Here is a 13,976-nt window from a genome sequence, read left to right on the forward strand (position 1 = left end):
AGGCAAAGAGGCCATTTCTCGTATTGAAGCATTCCAGGAAATGTCGACTCGTAAACGGCTATACGCTCAGTTTCGTATCGCAACTCTCCGGAATCGCTGGAAGACGATAAACAACACAAATTGGCCTCTTTTATTGCTTGCACGCATACAAACTGACCCAAACCTTAATGCAATAAACAGCTAGCGTGGCAGTACCCCGAGGTATATGGTTCTTTTAAGCATTGTCGCCCATCTCCGATGACAAAGCCAATGTGGTGCAAGGTTAAACATTTTACTGATATTTTATAAGCTATTTTATAGGCCCCGTTTAATACGAAGAGCAATGATAAGGTATGATGGCCTTTGATGAATGATATGATGATAATGACAAGCGGGGGGAAAAAAAGAAGAGGTTGTCTAATTCATGCCGATATTGGGAGATGGAATGACGTTTGAGCTTTTTTCATTGTTCGATCAAAGATAAAGCCCAAGGCGGATGGTGCAGTTTGATGATATTATGAGCACAGCAAGCGAGCACAGTTCAACATGTACACCAGATAGAATCGGCACCTGAAACTATGACGCACTGAGGAGTGGGTGCAATTTTAGTTGATTCAATGCTTCATTTTGATGGGTCAAGATTTAGATTATTATAACTTTGTTTATATTTGTTTCCTCTGGATTGTTATCAGTTGCGTATACATGTGTCGGGCCAATTTTTTTGCAATTAATATACCCAAAGGAGGAGCAGAGATCAGACACATCCTACCAGTGATCAGAATGCCGAGAATTGTTACACACATCTGAAATTTATATGTATTTATATATATATATATATATTGGTAGCGATGGTTGAAATTAGGGATCACGATCATGGATTGTTTCTTAACCAAATACGATACTAGCACAAGTCTAATGCCATGTATATCGTGAATTTCTCACAGTGTTTGCACATGTAGAGATGTAAAACTGATTTCAACATGAAGCTTATATGAACAAGCGAAATCAATTGGATCCCAGGCAATTTATGGTTAATTGTCTCTTTTCTGGATATTGGACAATAAAACGCAACGAATGATATCCTGCGGGGTAAACTATTTAATAAACACATACAATAGCAAGATTAGCCTCATCCAAAACCTGAACACAGAGCCACTTGCCAAAAGGATGAATATGTTAAAATCGAGTAAAATGAGCCAAATATATCTATCATTTATGTAATCCCATGATACATTTATTTACATGTCACTTTTTTTTTTGTGTGTGTGTGTGTGTGTGTGTGTGTTCAGTACCTTATCTTGCTTCTAAAATACCTCATCCCAGAGGAATTTGCAATTTTAATTTGATTTGAATGAGAGGAGGGACATTGGAAAGAGACCCGGGCACACAGTAATCTTCGGAGTTGAGTGGAGGTGTATTAGAGCCTTACGCAAAGTACGTATTTTAGTCTTATCTATACTCCATATCCGACGGAAGAGTGTTGATGCGGCATCCAAATGCGTTCTAAATTGAGCAAATGAAGGTCTTGGTGATATGAAAGTGTGTATCAGGTACCTTGTGACTTGAGACAAGTTGAATCAGTATAAAAAGAAGCAGTTGGATTCTGACATTTCATCGCTTCCACTGCAATTCTCTTTTATTTTTCTTCAAGCATATTCTTTCATACAATCATCATAGCGTCTCTGACATATCAAAACAATGGATCTTATTAATAAAGGAGTTCAACTTATCCGTCGATCAACACTCACTAAAAAACATCAACGCTCAGAGAGTCAAGGATCGAACAAAGCATCTGCATCCTCACCGCCATCACCCACCATGTCAAAGACACCCAGTATAACTAGCAGCATTACAAGTGATGAAGGCAGCTGCTACTCGGGCGGCTTCAACAACATTCAGACACCAGGCAGAAATTCAGCTTCGAATTCACCTCACATGCCAGCATCCATCACAATCACTCCAATGATCAGCTCACCACCTCAATCACCTGTAAATAACAAAAACAACTTCAAAGGTACTTTTTGAGTAATTTGACAGATATTTCCTTATTCAGTATTACTAATTATACCAAACAGATTCTATACCCATCATTCCAAGCAATAAAAACTATCAAGAAGAGTCCACCGTTCACCTCATCCCATCAACCACAACACAGAGCGCAGTGCCAGAATACTTGTCCACATCACCTACCCGTGCATCTCCATTATCTCCACTCCCCCAACCAGGAGAAGCTGCTGACGGTTATTTTAGTATTCAGCCATCCACTTCGTCTGAATCCACTTCAATGCCAGATAATAATTCGCTGTCGCCTTTGGGCAAGACATCCACTATCACTGCCACTAGTACCGATCGGATGAACCCTTGTAGCGAGGCAGCCAACTCCGTCTCAAATGCTCCTCGCTCTCCAATGAAGTCTCACTTCTCTCCCAGACCTAAACATGTTACTCGCATCAGCACACACGCAGTTCCTCGAGCAAGAGCTCCCAATAACAGCAAGCAACGCCGCCAAAAGCATCGTAAATTAAGATTGGATGATTTTGTTTTAAAGCGCACAGTGGGTACTGGATCCTTTGGTCGGGTTCATTTGGCTCAAAGTAAAGTCAATGGAAAGCATTATGCTATCAAAGCTCTTGACAAGTATGATGTCGTTCGTCTCAAGCAAGTTGAACACATCAACAATGAGCCTACTATCTTGAGAGAAATTTCACATCCTTTCCTGGTTACGCTTTGGGATGCCTTCCAAGATGACAGCCATCTCTTCATGGTGATGGATTATGTCCCTGGTGGCGAGCTTTTCAGTATCTTGAGAAAACAAAAGGTATACATTTGATTTACAAATTCAGTGGCCAATCCTCTTTGTACTAACTTGAGATATTTGTCTACAGAAATTCTCTGAGCAAACGGCCAAATTTTATGCTGCTGAAGTCTTGTTGGCATTAGCTTACTTGCATGAAAATGGCATTGTCTATCGAGATCTTAAGCCTGAAAACATTCTTATCGATGCCCGCGGTCATGTCAAATTAACCGATTTTGGTTTTGCTAAACGTGTGGATGACATGACTTGGACTGTATGTGGCACCCCCGATTACTTGGCTCCAGAAATCATCCTCTCTAAAGGCTACACCAAGGCTGTCGATTGGTGGGGCTTGGGCGTGTTGATCTTTGAAATGGTTGTTGGGTAAGTTTTCTTTTCGCTAGTGTCATGATAGCACACCGTATTCTAACTAAATCTTAACACTTCCAATAGTCGTGCCCCTTTCATTGATAAGAACCCAGTGAATCTCTACCAAAAGATTTTGGAATGCCGTGTCGACTGGCCCGAAGATATGAGTGCCGACCTCAAGGATCTGTTACAGAACCTACTCACTGCCGACATTGAAGGCCGCTACACCAGCCAAGAGATTAAAGAACATGCCTGGTTTGCCGATTTGAACTTTGATCAAGTCTTGAAGCGCAAGGTGAAGCCCCCATACATCCCCAAGGTCAAGGACGATGGTGATACCACTTGCTTTGCTAAATACAAGGAGCCTGTTCATCTTTATGGCAACATTAAGGGGGACCCTTTTAGATCAAAATTTCCTGCTTTTTAGATTATCATACCATACAATACTTTTTTCTTTGCGCTCTTTTCCTCTGTACATAGCAACTCTTTCTCATCAGCTCTATATTGAAAAAAAGTCATTCTTTTACCTATAATACATTTAAAGTCAAGTATAAAAATAAAATTTTGGTTGCTCTTGGTTCTGAATTTGTATGTGATTAGGAGGATTTCCAATTAGTTTGGCTTAGGGTTTTCAGAGTATTGTATAAAAGTGATGCCATTACTGTCTGCAAAGGCCAGTTGATATTGGTTCGCAGCTTTCGGTTTGATTGCACTTACGCTGAATGCTGTTAAGTTTAGTAAGGATATGTTTTTAGGCATACTTGATAATGATGTTTATATTACATCAAAATGATTTGTCTTGGGATGAGCTTTTATTCTAGCTTACATTAAACTGTTAAACTTATTCAGCTATTTACTAATGGAGGCGTGAGTAACGTTTCGTAAATCACTATTATTTTCAAGGATACGCTCATGCTGAATAGGTTTTTACTGGCCAAATTACGATCCTTCATCCAATTCATGTGTTCAATTCCAAGGTTATTGAGCTTAAATAAATCTAAACGACTAAACAAGCATTGTAAAACGTTAACTTATTGGGTTTTAATATAGGCTCTTGTATCAGCTTTGGCGTTGATCTTGAGTTGAGGGCTGAAAGGACATGCAAGGTGCATGCCGTTAGAAAGCACATTGGTCATGTAGCTGAAATTTACCTGCACAGCTGCGGTTTTTAAGGAGCGCTAAATAACGCGTTAAATGTTGAAAGACGGGAGAGCAGAAAAACAGCATAGCTAACTGCTTCAAACCGCAGTAAACGTGGGCTCAAAAGATTCTTTGCATTGTAAAGAATCATTTAATACTACATTTGCATAGTGTGTGCAAAGATTTTGTAGTTTTGTGACCTAATGTAGGATGTCTGAACACCTCCTCCAGAGAGTTAACTTTCAAGTTGGAGGCAAGCAACCAAATTGCAGACAAAAACGCTTTAAGTGGTATCAATAAAAAGCCAAAAGCAGGTACATCTTGAAAAAAAAAAGAGCGTACATTTTTCATGTGAATTGAGGTCTCTGCAATGATTCAAAGATGAATTTTTATCTTGAAAAACGTAGAATCGACCAAAAGTATTTTGTAGGCAGGGATTGAAGTTTACCAGGATTCTGTGGCATAAAATATTAGAATTTAACATATTAAATGTAACGGGGCTCTCTGCTATATCTATCTCCTTTTTTTGGTACTTTTTGTTGCAATCTCAATGGAAAAAGTGCAATTCTCGACTTTTTGATGATTTTTAGTAAATCCACAACTTATTTATATGATGAAAGAGATCCATGGTTGGATAGAGTAAATATTTTGCAATTTCAAGAGGCTTCTGTATAATTTTAAATTTTTTTTGAAAGTTGGGTGTATTGAAGCAGCTCCTGAATGGCTTTTATCTTTATTATATACTGCACTTGATCTCTTAATATTGCAACTTGCTAAAATGGAAGATTGAGCTGAACAGCTCACAGGATGTTGAATGAGTTAGTAGGATTACAAAACTTCAATTGACCATCAAGTGTAAATCTTTGGAAAAGTAGTTATTTGCAAAATTGGTTAGATCTGCTACTGGTATACCGTCTGCTAGCATATTGTCGATTTCTTTTTGAAAAATCAAATATTCCCAAACTAAGCACGTCCTAGTCATACAAAGTATCTTTTACAGTTTTTACTAGACATACAATTAACATTCATACAATAGTTCAAAACGATTTACTAGTAGCCCCTACTCAAAATTAATCTCAGAATTATTAGAATTTATGAGACAATCATTACAGGATCCTTACACCACACTTTGGACGCCTCAAAAAGAAACGAAGCTGATCTTACAAGTGTTTCGGAGGACTGGCGTTATTAGATACGAAACTCCAGAAGAAGCTAGAATGGTTAAGGGTAGTACTATGTAGTCCGCCACCTACTTTTCATTAGCTTCAAAAGCATCTATTATTGTCTTTCACGATTAGAAGGGCATTGAGTGTGTCAGCCGGCCCCCACCAGCCAAAATTAATTCCAGCTCAGGCTCATTTTCTGCTCCAGATTGGACATATTTTATTAATCTTCGACTTGATCGAGTTATTTTGCGAGATTCGACTATATAAATCGTGATGACCACCCTATGCTCCTTAATACATTCTTGAAGTACTTTTCAAGGCGCTTCCAATGGTGCCAAATAAGATTCCTGTTTTGAATAGAGTTATTGAGCAATTCAGTAAAATATGAAATGAGGTTTTTACCGAAAATAGCCATATTTTACATATGAACACCTCATAAAAGTGATTTCAAGGGTTGCCTTGGATCGAGAGAAACATTTTGATTCAATACATACCATAGTAAAAGTCTCTATTTTCAAGGTGAAAAATGCAATCGTTTGATTTTCGATGAAAACCATGAGGGATACCTCATGCTTTTTGATCAATTTTTGGCCATGTTTTTTAGGTCTTCAAAAAGTTGAGCAAAGGTGTCAGGATGTTACTACTACTCGAGTACAATTGTTTGGCGTCATTCCGGTGGCTCATAAAGGTCAACATGTCAAGACATGAAGGCTTGAAAACTTTCAATTTGGCTGTATTTTTGCTTTATGGCTTTTATTTACACGGCATGAATCATATCTTTAGTAGCTGACGTCTTTTGGAAGGGCAGTTCTGCAGCCTGTGCAACTTCTAATTCAAACAGGAGACATATTGGTTTCGGTAGAGCTGATTCATGCAAATTTTGATGCGATATGTTGCTGGTAAGCTTATTTACAACGGAAATGAAAACCCAAATTTGCTGCTGAATACTATGGTTTTGAACCTTCGCTTCGCTGCGATCAAGCCCTCATATAGATCAATATTACCAAGTATTGCATTAGACGCCTGATTACTATGGTCTTGCGCTTTTGCTTCGCTACGGCGAAACCCCCTATAAACTAATACTATCAAATGTTGAATTAGATGCATTGTTATGTTCTTGGTAGAGGGGCTCACCTTTGTCCAGCTCTCAATTCTTTAAAATTATAGTTTTCCAGTATATATTGTGAAGAAGATATATGCAGACTATCTATTGCGTTTAAAATGTCCCGCGTGTCTTGTAATCGTTACCACCTTACTAACAAGCTGCATCACTGTGCTAAGATACAGAAATGCAACAGTGCTAATCAACCTGATATTTTCTGCTAAATATTTAAATGCAACATCATGCTCTGAATCCAGATCAATGAATACAATGTCTCTCAGCCTATGTATCATAACGAAAACGCACCTATTGACCAACGAATGCCCAAAACACAGCCAAATTGAATAGTTTTCAAGCCTCCATGTCTTGACATGTTGGCCTTTATGAGCCACCGAAATGACGCCAAACAATTGTACTCGAGTAGTAGTAACATCCTGACACCTTTGCTCAACTTTTTGAAGACCTAAAAAACATGGCCAAAAATTGATCAAAAAGCATGAGGTATCCCTCATGGTTTTCATCGAAAATCAAACGATTGCATTTTTCACCTTGAAAATAGAGACTTTTACTATGGTATGTATTGAATCAAAATGTTTCTCTCGATCCAAGGCAACCCTTGAAATCACTTTTATGAGGTGTTCATATGTAAAATATGGCTATTTTCGGTAAAAACCTCATTTCATATTTTACTGAATTGCTCAATAACTCTATTCAAAACAGGAATCTTATTTGGCACCATTGGAAGCGCCTTGAAAAGTACTTCAAGAATGTATTAAGGAGCATAGGGTGGTCATCACGATTTATATAGTCGAATCTCGCAAAATAACTCGATCAAGTCGAAGATTAATAAAATATGTCCAATCTGGAGCAGAAAATGAGCCTGAGCTGGAATTAATTTTGGCTGGTGGGGGCCGGCTGACACACTCAATGCCCTTCTAATCGTGAAAGACAATAATAGATGCTTTTGAAGCTAATGAAAAGTAGGTGGCGGACTACATAGTACTACCCTTAACCATTCTAGCTTCTTCTGGAGTTTCGTATCTAATAACGCCAGTCCTCCGAAACACTTGTAAGATCAGCTTCGTTTCTTTTTGAGGCGTCCAAAGTGTGGTGTAAGGACTATAAATTTATTATGTTACGATGAGAGATAAATTATCTAGGAGTGATATAATTTAATAATTTCATGTAAACAACTAGTTAACACTGGTTATTTCTAATCGCAACAGCTATCTTAATTGGAGTAACTACCATGGGAGAGATATTTATGGGTTTTGGTTTAAAGGGTGGTTGTTAATTTCATTGACTATTCTGTCCAATAGTCAAGTAATTTTCCCCAGTGTTTGAGGCCATTGACCATGCTCATAACCAAGTTGAGGATGCTGCTTTCTCAACTATTGACTTGTTATCAGCTTTGTTAGCTAATAAGTATTCACTTACGCAACATTTTCTACTCCAGTACTGTAGTGCGCTGTATTCTCTCCTTCAAGCGGTGTAAGTTTATATGATACAGACAACTTTTCGACGTTCTCATAGAAAACATCACAATTGTTAATAATGCAAAAAAAATCGGTCTGCATACCTCCCGTTTTCCATGACAATTTCCCTCTCTTTCTACGAAATTTTCATGAAAAGAAAAACAGAAGTTGGCCTTCAGCGAAGCCCTCTCTACCAAATGGAACAAAGCATAGTACTGGTACGACAAGTAGCAGTATTCAACCGTGCTGCTGCAGCTTATTTTGGTATAGTTTACTCCACTACTCGAGAAAACGCTTCAGAGGAAGGCATACAGTATTGAGAAGCTACTACATATATATTTCATTAGTTGATACTCGTATGAACCGAGCTTCTCTACTTTGAATGGAAATAGTAGTATTAGAACACTTGACAGAGGAAGTGAGCCCTACGTTTTTACACTCTTCTTTTTCGAAACGTATATAGTATATCATCGCTACATATCTATACTATCATGCAGACAGCTGTGAACTTCCCTGTTACTACTTGCTACTCTATTTTTCACGGAGCTTACTACGTATTCTCTATATGAATATGATACCCAGCAGTTTTTTTTTCTCGCTTACAACTTGAACTCTGCCAATACCTCGTCTGTATTTAAACCCTTGCATGCCTCAAATTAAGCTTACGTAAGCTACCCTGACTAAATGATCCAGCTACATTGAAAGTATGAATAACAGGCTCTATTACCTAGAAGTATGAATGCTAATTTTACATGTATGCATTGACTAAGCTTGGTCATATCATAAGCACAAGATGCAATGTTCTTAATATATCAAGGTAATTTGGTATTTTTCTTTTCATATATCAGTGCAATCAAGGCATAGCTTACATGTTCCTCAACACTAGATACGCAGATCAGATAACTGCAATTTTCAACATCAAAACATCAAAACATCAAATATTGAAATCAAGTTGATTTTGATAATTCAAAGAGCTTGTGTGCAAAGGCTCTTCCAGGGTCGATAATTAAGCTATTTCTGATAATAAGCATCTCAAAAGTGAATTCACTATGCGTTAACTACAACCCTAATTGCCAAAGTTAATATCTTGGAAAATTAAGAATTTACTTTAAGGGATAGTTGCAAACTCGATCGTACGATAAAGATGCATACCATTTATAGCATCTGTGTAGATCATAGGCCTCGTTCTGGTAGAGATAACTAGATCAACTATGGTCCACCTTTTTTTTTAACGCGTACATACGTGGATTTTGGTACTTGTAAAGGGAGCCGTGCTTCCAGCATTTGCTTTTTCATGTAAATCACGTGCAGATAATCCGAGAAAATGACAGCACATATGCTAGATTCTCTATTCACGGTATGAAATGCACTGTCCACCGTGCGAATACATTGTAAAAGCTGTAAAACATCATTAACCAGCAATGTTACGAATCTTAATATTATGTAAAGTGCGGGTAAACACATGAACTATTATAAAGCATTACCTACGCTATGGTAAAAGTCAGCATCAACAAATACAGCATCATCTCGTTCTCATACTAAACGTAGAGATCGAAAAAAAACAGCAACAGTCTGAATTAAGAAATTAATACATAAGAAATGCAAGAACAAAAGGGTCTGATTACCAAATAAAAGACGAAATCGCATGTTGCCTACCATGTTGGTTTCCAACATTTCTTAAAAATGCGGTTACACGGGCTTACAGAGTGATGCCTGTATAGTACCTTTTATTACCGCGCTGTTGCTAGAAGATGCAGAAGCAATGGTCAATAAATATCATGTCATATAAGGGTCTAATTTCTCCTTGAACCCTGAATGGGATTATTTGACGAAAGGAAAACGGATTAGTCATGGAATGTCAAGGGAAAAAAAAGCTATCAGGGAAATTTGCCAAGTACATTTTCAAGTGTCATCATTGTAAGCAAGACCGGAGGTAATGGGCTTAACCGGCAAACTCAAAAAAAATGTCAACCGACTGGTTCACCGGCGACAAATTAACCCTTTTGCTTCTTTAGTACAGTGCTTCCTTGGTATTTGCGCCTTTTATCATGGCTCTTCGATCTCTTTTGCTTTTGCAATGAATAAATGAAAGGTTTGGTAATGAAGGACCAACCGAAGCCGTATTATGTTATACTATTTCTTGAAAAAAGGGTTCAGTTTAAGGATCCTTTTCTCATTTTTCCGTTTATACCACTATAAAAAGAAAAGCTGGAAAGTACGGGTTAGTGAGTTTGTATTCATTTTTATTTGTGTAGTAATAGATTAAATAATCACCTCCAATGGGTAGAGTTTTTGATTGATTCTTGCGCCAAGTAGTTATACATGATGAGGTGCTGTCAAACTCATCAAATGCCATGAGATGTTAGGCTATTTTAGACATTCGATTTCGAAAGTCGGGTGATATCTCCTCAATAAAAGTATGATGAGAAAGGCAACCAATGACACCTCAGAATTTAACCCACAAAAGAGAAACCTATGAAGGCCGACTTGAGACGAGATGCCCTTAAATGTAAATGGAGCAGCACAAGTCATAAGACATTGTTATGGCCCCACAATTTCGCATTGTCGGCCATTGTTTCTCATTTCACTTTGTAGATCGAGGCCTTCGCATTAAGGTTATTGACACAAGAAATACTAGATCATACAACGAGATATGCTCTTGAGAAGTGAGAGTATGATGGATACACAAGATGGTTATCTAAAGTAAGCGGGCGGGGACAAACTTAAGTGAACGGATTTGAGATGCGTATTATTCATTTCGCAAAACTGGGAAGATTTTTCTTTCAGGGATTTTTTTTTTTTTTTTTTTCACAGTAGATGGGAAATCAAATACATTGGATTCATAAAAACTTTACGTAATGTCACCTCATCGCTGCATTTCATGTTTTACTAGATGTGTCATTTCCCTGTCTACTCTCACGTAGTATCAGGTTGTATTGCTTACTAGACAATTGAGAATACCCAAACTTACAGGAGGTCAAACATGCCAAAAAATGTCTTGGTTTTTGCATAGCATGTTGAGATGTATAGCAACAAATAGATGAAAACTAGCCAATCAAACACGCAAAAATCCTCGGATCGGTCGATTCGCTTCCACCCGTCCATCATCTGATTTCCACTCCACACTTACAAATCGAAATAGAGAATGTCTAGATGTTGTGCTTCCAACGTTGCTCACATCTGGTCCTTTTCAAGAATTTGAATGCTGATATCATAAAGACATTCTACAGCTGACAGAACAATACGGGGCATGAAAAGCCCTGGACTTGTTGCATGTGAAAAAAAAAAGGGTTCGATTTATTCGTTCGAAAATACGATTCTTTCTCAAGACCGACATCCTCCCCCCCAAGGTTTTGAGAGAGACCACAATAAAGTTTATGCCTTAATTTGGGAATTTGAATGCACTCATTTTTATGTAATTGGTGAGGGTGGAGGGCAAAATTATTACAGCGGTAAAAAATTGTTTTTAATAATAACACAAGGATTCGACGTCCCTCGTCCCTCGTTCCTCGTCCCTTCAAATGCTTACATTTGATTTAATGCGCAATGATTAATGTCTAGTTTTTTCTGGGCCGGGACCCTATATGTAGACTATGCCACTTTTCAAGTTGATTGAGAAAAGATGATGGAAGATGATGCTTCCACAGAACAATTTAAAGTGTCGCTACTAGAAAGACCCTGAATGCACTGAAAGGAAAAAATAATCATTGCACAATCATACGTGAAAGTCCGCCTAAACTGAATTTCTCGGAAAAAACTGGTTGAGTGTCAGATGTTTTTTACGACTACAGGATCAAAAAAACATTTAAATACTCGATGGTTTCTCCATGAAAGCCGTTTTCTTTTTACCAATTTACTTAATCAAAATAATTCTTAATTAGTTAATAACATAAAATGGATTCAAGGACATCTTCCTTAAAACCCTTTGTAATCTTCTGCGCAATGATTGCATCATTGGGTTCCTTCAACTCTGGTTTCAATACCTCTGCATTGAACATTCCCGGTAACTCTGTGAGATACTGTCCCAATGTCGAACCTGGTGTAGTGACCTACTATCCCAACTCTCCCCTTCCTGAATGTATTCCCATGGGTGATTGGATTTGGTATGTATATCAGTAGTTTTAAAGTGATGAGATCAGATCATTAACATTTGCTTATCTGATTAGGGGTGTTACCAATGGTATGTTTGCTGTCGGTGGTCTCGTTGGCGCCATGTCCAACGGTTACATGGCCAACAAATTCGGTCGTCGTGATTCCATGATCATCATGAACATCAACTTCTTTATCGGTGCCATTTTGCTTTCTCTTGCAACTACTTCTGCTCAATTCGCTATCGGCCGTATTTTCGTTGGTATTGGTTCTGGTTTCATGACATGTGTCATTGGTATCTACGTCTCTGAAATTGCTCCTCCCAAGTACCGTGGTGCTCTTACTTCTCTTCTCCAGCTGTTCACCACTCTCGGTATTCTGATTATTGAATGTATCTCTCTTGGTTTGAGCTCTGCTATCGGATGGCGTATTGTTGTTGTTATCACCATTGTCCCTACCATTGGTCAAATGCTTATTCTTCCCTTCTGTGCCAGATCTCCTCGTTGGTTAGTTGGTCAAAACAGAATTGATGAAGCTCGTGTTGAATTCATCAAACTTCGTAACGGTGATGTTGAAGCTGAATTCACTGATATGCTTCTCGGTCTTACCAAGGGTGCTGAAGAGAACAAACCCGCTCCTGAAGCTGATAAGGACTCTGCCAACGGCTTCGATAACACTCCCATCAAGGCTGAAGGTGATAACGCCGTTTTCGAATCTGAAGCTCAACTCAATATCCTCCAAATCATGTCTATTGGCGTCTTGGCTAGATTATGTATGAAGATTTTCGTCGTCCATGCTCTCTCTCAATTGACTGGTATCAATGCTATCATGTACTATTCCACCAACATTTTTGAACTTTCTTTCGGTGACAATGCCAAGTATGTTACTGTAGGTGTTGCTGCTTTGAACGTCGTTATCACTTGTGTTGGTCTTGGTCTCATTGATCGTCTTGGCCGTAAGACTCTCTTGTTGATCTCTACTGCCGGTATGTGTATCTGGTGTGTTGTCATGACCATCTCTATGAGATTCAACGTCAGTGCCCTTCAAGTTGTCTGTGTTATGCTTTACGTTGCCTTTTTTGCTGTTGGTTTTGGTATGGTTCCCTTCGTTATCACTGGTGAATCTTTCCCTACCTATGCTGTTGGTGCTGCCTCATCTGCTTGTTTGGCTATCAACTGGCTCTGTAACTTTGTCATCGGTCTTATTTTCCCTACCTTATTGGCTGCTTGCGGTCCATACGTCTTCTTGATCTTTGCTGGTCTCGCTTTGATTGCATTTATCTTTGTCTTTGTCTTTATTCCTGAAACCAAGCAAAAGTCTCTCGATGAAATTGGTCGTCAACTCAAGTGGTACGGTATCAACGTTGCCGAAGAGCTCGAAAAGAAGGGCAAGAAGGCACCCAAGGGTATTCAAGCTCCTGGTGTCGACGCTTAGATTATCTCCATTCTTAATAATTTTCTCTGTATTTCTATATCTCACATTATTAATTCCATCTCTTTATATATTATATTTTCCGTGTACAATAAAATCTATAATACGTTTTTAAAAGTATTTGTTTGCTGATGCTCTATACAAATCGAAAACTGTGGGGCCCCATCATCTCTTACAGCTAACATACCCTCGGTTTATACAATATGCTACACAAGATTATTTCATTATTAATAGCTGAAGCAATCGATAAGACCGCTAAGGAGCATCAAATATTGTTCATTTAACAAAACAATCATTGAAATCATGTTATATGCCCAGTTCGTTGTGCCAAGAAGATGATACGCATCTGCCAAGACATCTTTAACCCATAAATCAGATAAATAATTCCAATGAAGTAGTACGACACAAAGCTGCGGCCATCCTCTTCTTTC

General features: G+C 38.4%; 2 protein-coding genes across 2 annotated transcripts; both read left to right on the forward strand.

Moving 5' to 3' along the window:
• Window positions 1-1,677: 1,677 nt before the first annotated feature.
• On the forward strand, window positions 1,678-3,569 carry ATC70_006281 (uncharacterized protein; the record flags this gene model as incomplete). Its single annotated transcript, XM_064825558.1, has 4 exons — window positions 1,678-1,993; window positions 2,055-2,797; window positions 2,865-3,157; window positions 3,227-3,569. The coding sequence occupies 4 exons, from the start codon at window positions 1,678-1,680 to the stop codon at window positions 3,567-3,569; spliced, it is 1,695 nt and encodes a 564-aa protein (XP_064676776.1).
• An 8,398-nt stretch (window positions 3,570-11,967) lies between these two features.
• Window positions 11,968-13,548, forward strand: ATC70_006282 (uncharacterized protein; the record flags this gene model as incomplete). Its single annotated transcript, XM_064825559.1, has 2 exons — window positions 11,968-12,128; window positions 12,192-13,548. 2 exons carry the CDS (start codon window positions 11,968-11,970, stop codon window positions 13,546-13,548), a joined length of 1,518 nt encoding a protein of 505 aa, XP_064676777.1.
• Between the last annotated feature and the right edge of the window lie 428 nt (window positions 13,549-13,976).

Source organism: Mucor velutinosus (assembly GCF_035048745.1).
Source record: "Mucor velutinosus strain NIH1002 chromosome Unknown tig00001545, whole genome shotgun sequence".
NCBI lineage: Eukaryota > Fungi > Mucoromycota > Mucoromycetes > Mucorales > Mucoraceae > Mucor > Mucor velutinosus.